Raw genomic sequence first — 12,556 nt, 5'->3', positions numbered from 1 at the left:
GGTGGTTGCTGATCTATGGAGTGAAGATTGAAATCAGAAGTTCAAGTCTTTTGAAGAATCAATTTGTCAGGGTTTTAAAGAAATCGATTTTGTCAGGGTTTTGAAGAAATCGATTTTTTGCCAAGGTTTTTGTGGATCGATTTTGTCAGGGTTTGGAGAGATCAATTGATCTTTGTTGAAGGGCTACTTTTTGAGAATGATCAGTGTGTTGGATCAGTCTCTTTGTGGATAGATCCTACCTTTTTTTTCTTTTTTTTTTGATAAACTTCAAACCGATCGATCCTACTTGTCAGGGTTTTGGATCAATTTTTCTGGAGCAAGGTTCTTTGAGATCAATTTTTTGCAAGGTTCTTTGGTTCTTGTGCTTGATTGCTTGCTGATTTCTTTGCATCAATGGCTGAAGCAAAGAGTGTAGTGACTGAGGTTATATCCTTATCCTCTCATAGAATCACAGAGAAGAAACTTTAAGGGATTTCCAGCTTTCAAAAATGGAAGAAAATTGTTAGGTTGGTATTGATTGGTCGTGATCAACAGGATCACACAAAGACTAAGCCTACTAATGATGCGTCATGGGACACAGTTGATGCATGTATTTTGGGCCAGATGCTGAATTCCATGGAGAATCAGATTATTGACTTGGTGACCTATATTGATACTGTTAAGGAGCTATGGGAATACTTGAATGTTCTGTATTCAAGACAGAACAACCTTTCTCGTATCTAAGAGTTGTCTCATGAGTTTTATAGGGCTGATCGAAAGGGTCGTCCTTTGACCCAGTATTTTGCTGACTTCATGAGGATGTACGAGGAGCTGAATTCTCAACTTCCTATCACTTCTGATGTGCAACAGATGCAAAATCAGCGAGAGCAGCTTGCAGTCTTGGGATTTTTTGGGTGGTCTTGGGAAGGATTTTGATTCGGTTCGTTCACAGATTCTCGATGGTGATAAGGTAGCCACGCCTTCAGACACTTTTTCATGAGTTCTACGAGTATCTTGTGAAAATTATCGTGATTCCACCCTTGTTGACAATTCAGCTTTGGCATCTTTTACACCTAATAGTGGGCCCAATAGTGGGACAGGTAATGGTGGTAGTGATGTAGATCAAAATATGAAGATTAAAAAAAAAAAAACAACCAATATTTGTCTTGTTTGGGATTGATTTTTAGACGAACTTGTGGGCCTATCAAGCGCTGGAAGATTCTATCCTAATGCTGCCATAGTTTAGTTTCGATTTTCGATTTATATTAGGTAGTTTCTAATTTGGTTATCTTTGCATGTTTAGAAGGCTGAGTTATAAAGCCTTTAGTTGTTTCTAATTTCATTCAGATTGAATTTTCATTAGTTACTATTTTCATTAGTTTCTATTTTCCAACAAGTTGCTAAGTTATACTTTCTATTTTTGTTGCCTAGCCTCAGTCCATATAAAGGCAGCTATTGTAATTGATTGAGACAGAATTAATGAATGAAGTTTTGACGCATTCTTGCACTCAATTATGGGGGTAAAACCCCTGTTCAACAGCTGGGATAGCTGTGTGTGAGAGACCCAGGGGTGAGATAGCCCATCCCCCTACCCCCATCTTCTTCTATCTTCTCTTCTTCTCCCTTCCCTGTTCAATATATACTGCTGTGCTGTTTCTGTGACTGCAATAACCTACTGTGAAGATACCCTTTGAAGACCAAATTCAATTCCCAATCATCTTTAAGGTTTGCTGCTGTTGCACACCATTAATAGATCCTTGTCGTGTTGATCCTGGCTGCAATCGATCTCTCACTGGTTTCTCACTGGTTCGAGGTCAACTTTTGCATTAGGTAGTGGTGGTCGTGGTGGTGGGGCTGGTTATGGTAAAGCTCCTACTTCTGGTACACAGGCTACTTCTAATTCTTCATGTTCGGTGAAGACTTGTTGGAATATGTAATCCAGACCGTGGGGGTATTCTGGTCCTTTTGGGGTAGATTTATTCTTATGATATTAGGATTAAGTTGCTGCTCTTATAGAGTCAACTAGTTAGGGGTAATTATGTCTATTTCAGTCCCTTTGTATCAATGAATCTAACACATTCTATTCTATAATTCTCTCTTTCTAACTCACGGTTCTGCTAACATGGTATCAGAGCCAATTCTGATCTAGGTTAGAAGGAAAGGAAAAAAAAACCCTTTTCTTCTTCAATCGACTTCTCCCTCCTTTCTCCCTTTCTCGGCTTCTCCTTCTGTTTTTTGTCTCTCATCCTTGTAAGAGGGCAGCACTAATGAGGTAAACCTAAACCAATGATTTAGTTGCTGCCCTTCCCCCTCCATCCTACCTATTTTCATTACCTTTTTTTCAGATCAATGGTTGCTGGAACCATCTCTGTGATATTGGAGTTTTCCAGATTTTTTTGAAGATCAAATCTCTACCACTATTGAAGGCTAATTTTTCATTGTTGGAGCTTCATCTGCAACCTTAACCAGCATCCATCAACCCCACTTTCACTCCTTTCCAATGGCTAGATCTGGCCAAACCAATAACCTTCTATTTTTGGTTCTCCACCTTCTAATTTTGGATCAACCCCTGGTTTTCACAATCACACCATCAGATCAGGTTGGGATTTCTTGCAAGGGTTACTCCCTATACAAGCCCTACTCGACCTGAGTTTGGACCCTTTCTGCTGGCTGGATTAGTGTTTACAACAAAGCTTCCTTAACCTTCTAATTTGGTTACCTGCTAAAAACCCTGACAAAACCCTGACTCCAATCGATTTTAAGGTTACAGGTTTTAGCTTTTGCTGATTTTTGGAGGACTGATTACTTCTATTACAAGGACCAATCGACCTCAATATTGCACCTTTCCAAGCTTTTTTGAAGACCCCTACCCCAATCGATCTCTACTTCTCAAGGTTTTCCAAAACCCTGATACAAATCGATTTTTGGGATAGGGATGTTTGCTGCTGCTGTAGTGCTTTGGAGGTGGTTCTAACATTAAAAGAGACACTCTACTTCATCAATTCATGGCTTGAAGAAGGTCTATTTACTGCAATAGTTGCTGCCCTAATTTTTTGCAATTTTTTGGTGTCTCTCCCTCTTGAAGATCAAGTCTCATTCCAACTAGAGATTGGTTGTTCGCATTGGAGGTCCCATTCAAGCAGTACTAATCAGCCTCCATTGCAAGTCTACATTAGCAATTACAGCCCCCCCTTTCCCTATATCGATCTCAATTTCAGGGTTTTCCAAAACCCTAACTAAAATCGATTTTAGGGTTTGGGCTGTCCTATCAAGCTAATTTTTTGAGGAGAGTCTTATACATATCAGAGGAGTATTTGACCCATGTTTCAGCATCATTCATGGAGTTATTTTGAAAAAAAATCAGGTTTCACTCTTATGGCTGGATTTCACCCACTATCAACCTATTTTTTCCAGTTCCTATGTGACTGGCTGCATCACTTACTATTGGATCTGCTGAGTTATTATCTTATACTTGCTGGTTCTATTGAGCTTTACTACATACCTTGCTGGTTCTATTGATTGGCTTCTGTAGCATGACTGGTTGACATGTTACTACTGCCTTTATGAGGACTACTGCTGCCCTGTTCTTGAGACTGAGTATCTTACTATTGGAGATCGAATTTCTTTCACATTGTTGAAGAGTCAAATCTACTACCCTGGAGATCAGTTTATTTGGGATTACACAGTGTGTTCCCTGGTTATTGGTTGCAACTACGAACCTATTCAGTTGTGTGAAGCTTTTCTACTGGTTCATATCCAGCTGACTTTGGGAGCTTGATCCTAGCATTGTTCACTAATTCAGATCTGATCCAAGTTTTTTATTGAAGCTTATTACATCAATTCTGCCCAGATATCTTCATCAGCTCTAATTAGCATATTGGAGTTTATAAATTGGAGTTTTGCACACTTGTTCTTCCTTGTTTGAAGATTGATCAAGCCGTTGGAGCCTTTCCTTGCTTCAAATCCGATCTGTTTTTTACTTTAAATCAGATCTGAATATTGGAGTTAGGTGTTTCAACCCTGCAGGAGTTTCCATCTCAGGAGTTTGTTTGATCGTTTGAAGATGGTTGACAATTTATATGCTGCATTGGTTATTCTCCATGATTCTTTATCTCACTGCTACTTACAATACCCATCTCCCATACCATACTTTTGGCACTTCCCAATCACCACCTTGGAAGTATATGGTTAACTCTACTTTGCCATTTCTTCTTTTTCCGCTCCCAGAGCATCTTTGGAAATTCTGGAAGATTATACAGTTGCACTACCTCTTACATCATCTCTGTTATGTCCACGTGTACTACTACACGTGAGGGAGAGATTATGTACAGTACATCTGCTGACATTGCAGAAGCAGAACTTGCAGGAACACTTGGTGCAAAACATAGAAGATCGATGTTTCCACCATTGCCATTGGGTATCCTTTGTTATTAGGTTGAGTTTGCCGTAAGGGGGAGATTGAAATATTAAACTATTGAAGATATTTGGTTGTTGCCTGCCTATTTGAGGATTTACAGTGCCTAAATGAGGACCTACAGTTGGGTTGATCATTTCCATAACCAAGCTGGATCCTCCTTCTTTACTTATATGTATAATCCAGCTTGAGGGGGAGTGTTGGAATATGTAATCTAGACCGTGGGGGTATTCTGGTCCTTTTGGGGTAGATTTATTCTTATGATATTAGGATTAAGTTGCTGCTCTTATAGAGTCAACTAGTTAGGGGTAATTATGTCTATTTCAGCCCCTTTGTAACTTTCCCTTCTATTATAAATAGAGGGGCTTACCTATCAATGAATCTAACACATTCTATTCTCTAATTCTCTCTTTCTAACTCACGGTTCTGCTAACACTTGTCATCATTGTGGTCGCCCAAAACATATCCAACGCTTTTGTTGGAAACTTCATGGCAAACCATCTCAGCAACAGTTTGCCAATTCTACTGCCACTACTGATTCCTCCGCTTTATCATCTGCACAGTATGAGGGTAAGACAGTGAAGATGTCTGATGAAGATTATGCACGTTTTATCCAGTTTCAGATTTCTCAGTCCTCCCATCCTTCGACTGCTACATTTGTTCAAAAAGGTAATGCCACTGCATGTCTTTCGACTTCTTCTCACCCCTAGATCATCGATTCAGGTGCATCAGATCATATGACTAGGGTCTCAGGTATATTCTCTTATTTCCATATGTCATCCTCTAATGTTACTTTATTGATGGTCTTTGGCTAAAGTACTAGCACAGGCTCTGTTCATGTCACCCCTTCTTTATCCCCGTCTTCTGTTTTTTATCTACCTGAGTTCCCTTTTAATCTTTTGTCCATTAATAAGTTTACTAAAACTTATAATTGTTCCATAACCTTTCTATGATTCTTGTGTCTTTTAGGATTTTACGACGAAGAAGACGATTGGTAGAAGTCGAGAATCTGGGGGGTTGTATCTACTTTAAGGCACTTCATCTATGGCGTGTTCGAGTGTGGTGCCCCCTCACCAAGTTTATTGCCGTTTGGGTCATCCTTCATTAGATAGTTTAAAGATTTTATTCTCATTTTCGGTCTATTTCCAGTTTAAATTGTGAGTCATGTTAGTTTGGGAAACTTCATCGTGTAAGTTATCCCCCTAGAGTCAGCAAACGGTCTAACCAACCTTTTTCTTTAGTTCATTCAAATGTATGGGGTCCTTGTCCAGTAGTTTCTAAGTTAGGTTTTCGTTATTTTGGTACCTTTGTTGATGACTATTTCAGAGTTACCTGGATTTATTAAATGAAAAATTATTCAAAATTGTTCTCTATTTTTTGTGCATTTGTGAATGAGGTTCAAACTCAATTTCATACTCCTTTACACATTCTTCGTAGTGATAAATGCTACTGAGTACTTTTCTACTCCCTTTACTGCTTTTATGGTTCAGCATGGCATTATTTACCAGTCTTCCTATGTTGACACTCCACAACAGAATGGTGGTGTGGCTGAAAGAAAGAATAGACATTTAATGGAGGTCACACGGTCTATTTTGTTTGAGATCAAGGTGACCAAACCTTATTGGGTTGATGTTGTTTTGACTGTGTTATCTAATTAACCGCATGCCTTCTTTTGTCTTACGCGGTGGTATTCCTTATTCTTTGTTATTTCCTTCTGAACCTTTATTTTCTTTACCACCACGTGTCTATGGTAGTGTTTGTTTTATTCGTGATCATCGTCCGGGTGTTTCCAAGTTGGATCCCAAAGCTCTTAAATGCCGCTTTGTTGGTTATTCTTATACCCAAAAGGGTTATCGTTGTTATTCGTTTGAGTTGCAGAAATATTTTGTCATAGTTGATGTTTCCTTCTTTGAGTCCACCCCTTGTACTGATTCTTCTTTTGTTGTTTCGGAGTTGGATGGTGATCTTCCTTTATATATTGTTCAGTCTTCTGTTTCTCCAGTTTCACAGGTTTCTCCACCACCACCGCCACCTCCTCCACTACCACGGCCTCTTATTGTGTACCAACGCCACCTTCGAAAAGTTAGGGGCCCACCCATTTTATCTACCTCCTCCACTACCATGGCCTCCTATTGTGATAACCAGGCTTCTATTCAAGTATGCATATTGCATATTTGCATCAAATCCAGTTTTCCACAAGAGAACAAAACATATTGAGGTCGATTGCCACTTTGTTCGAGAAAAGCCACAGCAAGGAATTATCTCTACAAGTCATGTTCGCACAAGAGAACAACTAGCAAATGTTTTTACTAAGTCTCTTAGGAATGGTAGAATTGATTATATTTGTAACAAGCTGAAGATTAACATCTATACTTAAGCTTGAGAGGGAGTGTTAGAAGTTATCAATTAAGGGGTTCGCAGCACTGTTCACGTGAACAGTGTCATGAACCGTATTCATGGGTAATGTTCAATTGTTCATGTGAACAGTATTCATGAACAGTAATTTTATTATTTATGATGTATTTCCTTTTATGCCCTTAATAGAGTTATGTCTTATTATATATTGAATGAAGTGGGAGTCTCAACATAAGGTTGTGACTCCCAAGGTTACAGCCATCTCCTTTCTCTTCTCTTCTCTCTTTTCTCCTTATTATTTACAGCAATCAAGAAGATCGGACCCTTATTTTTGCCTTCTTTCTTGAACATACTGATGTTAAACCTTCAATTATAAATAATTATGCCCTCATGATTTTAAATTTCCATTTTCATCCATATTTTTACAGTTATTGCATTTATATCTTTGTGTCTTAGACATATTTACATCCATACCCCTAATCAAAAGAAATCCTACTGAGATATATAAATTAGACACCCTTCCCACCCTTCCTACCTTTCAGATAGGATAATTTTCTAGGTTTCCCAAACCTGTCCTACACCAATGATGATACTATAAGAAACATACAAGAAACAAGACATCTAGCCATGTCTTTAAATTTAGCCAAATAATGAAGAATTAACTGACCACATAGCGCCATGATGGAGAACGATGAGGGAGGCAAGTAAGACCAATCCGCTGAGTTAATTTCACCAGAAACTTGCGAAGTAAAGGACTTCGAGTTGCAGCATTGGATTTAATCAAGATCGAGGTGTCATTCCAAACCATAGGAACCAGATCAAGCAAAAATTTTCGACCACCAGCCTGCAATAGAAAAAGTTCAAGCAAAAGATAAATAAGACAATTAAAAAGGTGCTAGAGGTGTGAGTAATAATTAACAGTCTCCAAATTCCATAAGTAATAAAGGAGAAGAGAAAAATAGCTATTTACATGATTTACATGGCATATAGGAACAGCCGAGGTATACCATAGTTCTGGGAACTGGTCATTTTGGCTCATAGCTAAAGTGTGCTAACAAAGGACAGTTTGATTAAAATTTAAAATCTTAAAGATAATAAAGACAAGTTAGTAATCATAAAGAGGGTTGTGTATGTTGTCTAGACTCAACAGTCAACAGCTTCTGATTCCTAAAGTAGAAGTCTTTTACACAAGGCTGAAGAGATGGATTGACCAAAGGGATACAATTTTTTACTTCCTCTTTAAAAGGCTAGGTTCAGCCAAATGACCCAACCAGAAAGTTGTCCTGCAAGATTACTCAGAGGCCTCTAGAAGTTAATTCAAGGCCAACTTCATAACAATGCTCTCGGAGATATGTAGGGCAGGTGCCTAAAAGCATTCCTCAAGGAAGGCACTAAGCAAAAAAGCCTTCTTGCACAGAAAAAGCACTCATAAACCTGGAAATATGCCTTAATGGACAACTCATAATATAAGTCACGCTCCTCTCTGTCAAGCTCCTTATCAGGGACATGCATATCACATTGGCTATGGAAGTGTAAGATACAGAAAGGTGTAAAAAGTAATCTATCAGAACAAGTGTAAAAAATAAATCGAACATTAAGGTTGGATGTTAGTGGGATAGTAGGACAGCGGCAGCCAATTAGGACAGATTAAGGTTATGACTTATAACCTTGTATTTTGTGAAGCTGATGATTATTCTAATTGCTAAAAAGGGGTACATCATGAAGAACCTGAAAATGGTTGGGGTTTGGATGGTGGGTGAAATGGTGAAGGTTAGGGCTGATGGGGCAGGTCAGGCCATGGTAGAAATTTGGCGGTAGTTTGATGGAGATTCAATGGTGAAAACGGGATGGCTTCGTGGTTGGAGTAGACTGTTGTAACAATGAAAAGCAAATAGAAAGTGAAGAGAATAAGTAGAAGAAGAGATAACACCTAGGAATCCACCTTCAAAGGGAGCATCGAATCCACAAAGCGATAGTATGAAGAATCCATATAGCAATAGTATAAAGCTTGACAGAAATACCACTACTTCCATTGATAAATTACTGCTTGGGGCACAGGCCTATATATAGTTGTTGCCGGGTAAAAAATAGCAGGTCTTAACCCAAAATATAAAAAGCAAGTACTCACTAAAACCAGAAATGTAAATCAAATTTGTCCTCTGTTTTCACACAAAACAGAGCATGGGAGGCAGCAGGTCAAAAAATTGAAGTGTCAATAAGTTTGATTGGCCTAGTTTGGGTCATTTTTTGATAAAGGAAACTAGAAGGGGACAAATCAATGCAAGGGTAGAAGGTCAGGGATCAAGTCGAGTAAACGTGTACTGCAAGCTTGTGGTCCAATTTGGTTTTCATTTAGTTACGTTATTGCCCCTGATTAGCAGTAAGTAGGGGATTTTATGTCATCATAAGGTGTAAATTTTATTGCCCACTAGAAGACCCATAAGATAGTAGCCCCAGAAAACAGTTAAGCCAAAGGCCTATAAACCCTCTTATAATTAATTATAATACTATACAAAACCACTTTTGAGTTTCTACTGAACATAGCTTCTAATTTACCTAACATATGTTAAAAAGAAAAAAGAAAGTAAAATAGGCACACATACTACTCAACAAACTGTACCTAATGATACAAACATCAATCCCAAAAACTACACCAACTTGGCCCCACAAGCATAAAAAGCTAAAAATATGGCCTGCAATACATTATAGTAGGTTTATAGATTTAATTCTTATTCTTCTTCTTGCCTTTTGAGACTTCAATTTCCCATCACCAGGGTTAGGTCTATATCCAGTTTTAAACATAGTTCAAAATTTCGCCAAAATCTAGGAGAAATTTCACTAGTTTCGACATGCCCAAGACAAAACAGGAGGAGAAACCCAGAAGCAGCATAATTTCGGCTGAAATTTGGCCAAGTTCGCTAATTTCGATCGGAATCTGACTAATTTCTCGAAATTTAGCTAACTCCGGTCACAAAAATGCTCCGTTTCATCGAAATTTCGATCATTTTGGTCATTTTGTTTGAAAACTTCAGTCATTTCAGCTGTTTGCCCCCGAAATGGCCAAGCAAAACTCAGAAAAAATGCACTGCTTTGGTTGAAATTTCGCTAATTTTGGCCATTTCGGTCTGACCAAAATACAAGTTTTTGAACTATGGTTTTAAATAATGGCAGCTTATGCATAAAAAAAGAGATGTAAGGTGAGGTCCTTCTTCAGTTCAGAGGAGCTCATGAGTTTCAGTGATCTTGTCTTATAATTCAATCATGTCTTACAACATCTTATTCTAAAGTGAGAACTCGTAATTCAGGTTTGCATGATGAATCATAGAACCCCAAACTCAAAAAGCTAGCATCAGTATTCATGTATTCATAAGGACCTGCAATGCACACTCCCGCAATCATAATATAGGAATATAATCAAATATCACCTTGAAAATGGCTGCCAATGCTCCAACAACACCAAGTAATCGGAAATGGTCAACGGTATCATCTGTGACGGACGATAAAATTCCGTGTGCCCATTCAATAAAGCTGGGGAAATAAAAAGCCCACAGAAAGAAACATGTAAGTTTGAGAGGAAATATGAACAAGTAACAATTTCAAGCATCAGAAAATGAAACACCTGAAAAGAAAAGAGCTAAGTTAACATTCAAGTAGGTTGGCGAGCTGTGTAAAGTCACCAGTTGCCATGTGGCAGGAAATGGGGGATCTAGGTGGGTCCATGTTATAAAGACCCGTCACCATCTCACCCAACAAGTTTCATCTTTATATGAGTATGTAATAAATAGGACTTGAAACATGGTTCAAAATTATAGAAAATATTATTTAAAAAAAAAAACTGAATGAAGTAATGATTCTGATTATCCATTTGTTGTGGGTTTTTTCTTATAATTCTTCAATCATCTGATTAGATTATCATCTGTGAGAAGCTCATTCGTCCCTTTGTTCTATGTCGGAGCCATTCTAGGGAGGATCAGTGTTCGCCCTTCCGCTTTGCCAGAGTGCTCAAGAGAAAACTCTGAAGCAACGAAAACTATAGAAAGCAAGCTAGCGCACATCCATTTTTCATCATGCCCAACAACCTTATTCAATAATAGAGGTTGGTGGTATATGTAATTTGCATAACTTTGGATACGCTTTTGACCCATATAGCATGGTCATTTGGGTTGAAATTTGAGCAATATATGGGTAATAAAATTAACAATGACCACCCAATATCTTATCAATTGCCTGACACGTGGCAATTCATGAATTACAAAGTTCGCTAACCATGGTGAATGGTATCAGCAGCCAAAGAAAAAAATAATAAAGTATTAACATATGAGATCCTATGGAAACAAAAAAAAAAAATAACTGCAATCATATGGATTGTACAACTTTATCTGCTACGAATGAGCAATAAACTCAAGCTGTTTTCCAAAATTACACACCTTCTTAGAGCCTTCACACAGGCATAAGCATTAAGTGAAAATTGTATTCAAGATAGGTCAATACTGGGCCTCTGCACTCCCATGGAATCATTGTCAACCTCACCCACTACAGGACCTTGCCACCTGTCTGTCCAATTACAGGAGCATCCATAAAACTAGAAGCAAAAATTTGAGATCCAGAGACCATTTGAGATCTTTTTGGCACTGATATTAACCAGTATAAAGTTTCACATATAAAAAGGAGAACCACTCCCCAAGATTATAGCCAAGCTAATTAAAAGAAGATACAAAAAAGGAATAAAAATCTCAGAAAACGCTGGTTAGCATAACCTTGCACAATATCCCTGTCCCACCCACAGGATGTATGTCCAGTTGTTACGGAACCATAGACAGGTTGATCAGAAGATTTTTTGCAAGAACATGCCAAATCCATCAGCATCAAACCAATATAGGTACATGTTAAGAGTATTGTTATTATGTTAGTCCTACCACAGGGAGTATTTGGGTATATAATTCTGGGTTTAAGAGTGTGTTATGTCCTGTTTAGTAGTCAGGGATATACTTAGACATTAGCTGAAGCTATTATGATGTAAATACATCATAGGGCTAACGATTGAACACATTGTCTAAACCATGAGTTGGTTTTCTCCTCAAGATTGCAGAGCTCTCTTCTTCTCCTACATTGCTAACACTGTTTCCTGTGTTTGATATTGTTCCCTGGTATCAGAGCAGGTTTAATCAGTGTTTGCCATCTTCTCTTTCTTTGCTCTGAGAGACTCTATTTGGGGTTTTCTCTTGTGGTGTGCAGCCAGCTATTACTGCAATTTTTTTTTTGGGTGAATAGCTATTCATTACCAAAGGAGAAACCCCCGAGGGGGAAACAATGAAAGAATACAAGGAAAGCACCTCTTACGAGGTAGGGGGGAGGGAGAAGGGAGGCCCCATTACTGCAATTTTTATTATGAAGACCTAGTAAATATTAATGAAAAACTACGGTTTCCTTCGTATTTGCTATCTACATGAAGGAGATTTCCTGCAAAAGAGATTTCATGAAGTTATCTACAAAAATCAAAACACATCAAGTTAACCGGTTTTCTATTCTGGCGGTAGCCTGTTTATGGGTTTTGTTGGCTGAAACAAGATTTCTTGATATTCTTAATCTGGCTGTCACTTTTATCTGAGTTTTTAGGGCATTATTGGCCCCACTGGTAAGCTTCTTCAATTCCAATTTGAAGCTGATTCAATCTTTTCTGTTGCTGAAGTATACTGTAGGAAATCACCATAGGCGATACTCTGCTTTTGGAGATTTTTTGACAGATTTGATTTGTTTTTAATTTGAATCTGACCATCAGGTTCTCTTAAGAATTTACGGCACTGTTGG

At 38.2% G+C, this 12,556-nt stretch overlaps 1 protein-coding gene across 1 annotated transcript in view; it reads right to left on the bottom strand.

The window, feature by feature from the left end:
• LOC122646039 (tubulin-folding cofactor D) overlaps window positions 1-12,556 on the bottom strand; it is a 108,999-nt gene that overhangs the window by 82,409 nt on the left and 14,034 nt on the right. The window contains exons 3-4 of the mRNA XM_043839493.1: window positions 10,174-10,276; window positions 7,416-7,592 (exon numbers count right to left, since the gene is read on the bottom strand). Of these exons, the coding sequence (XP_043695428.1) occupies window positions 7,416-7,592; window positions 10,174-10,276 (280 nt within the window). The remainder of the gene's footprint in view (window positions 1-7,415; window positions 7,593-10,173; window positions 10,277-12,556) is intronic.

The sequence above is a fragment of the Telopea speciosissima genome, chromosome 11 (assembly GCF_018873765.1).
Source record: "Telopea speciosissima isolate NSW1024214 ecotype Mountain lineage chromosome 11, Tspe_v1, whole genome shotgun sequence".
Classification (NCBI taxonomy): Eukaryota; Viridiplantae; Streptophyta; class Magnoliopsida; order Proteales; family Proteaceae; genus Telopea; species Telopea speciosissima.
This window is presented reverse-complemented; position numbering and strand designations above follow the sequence as displayed.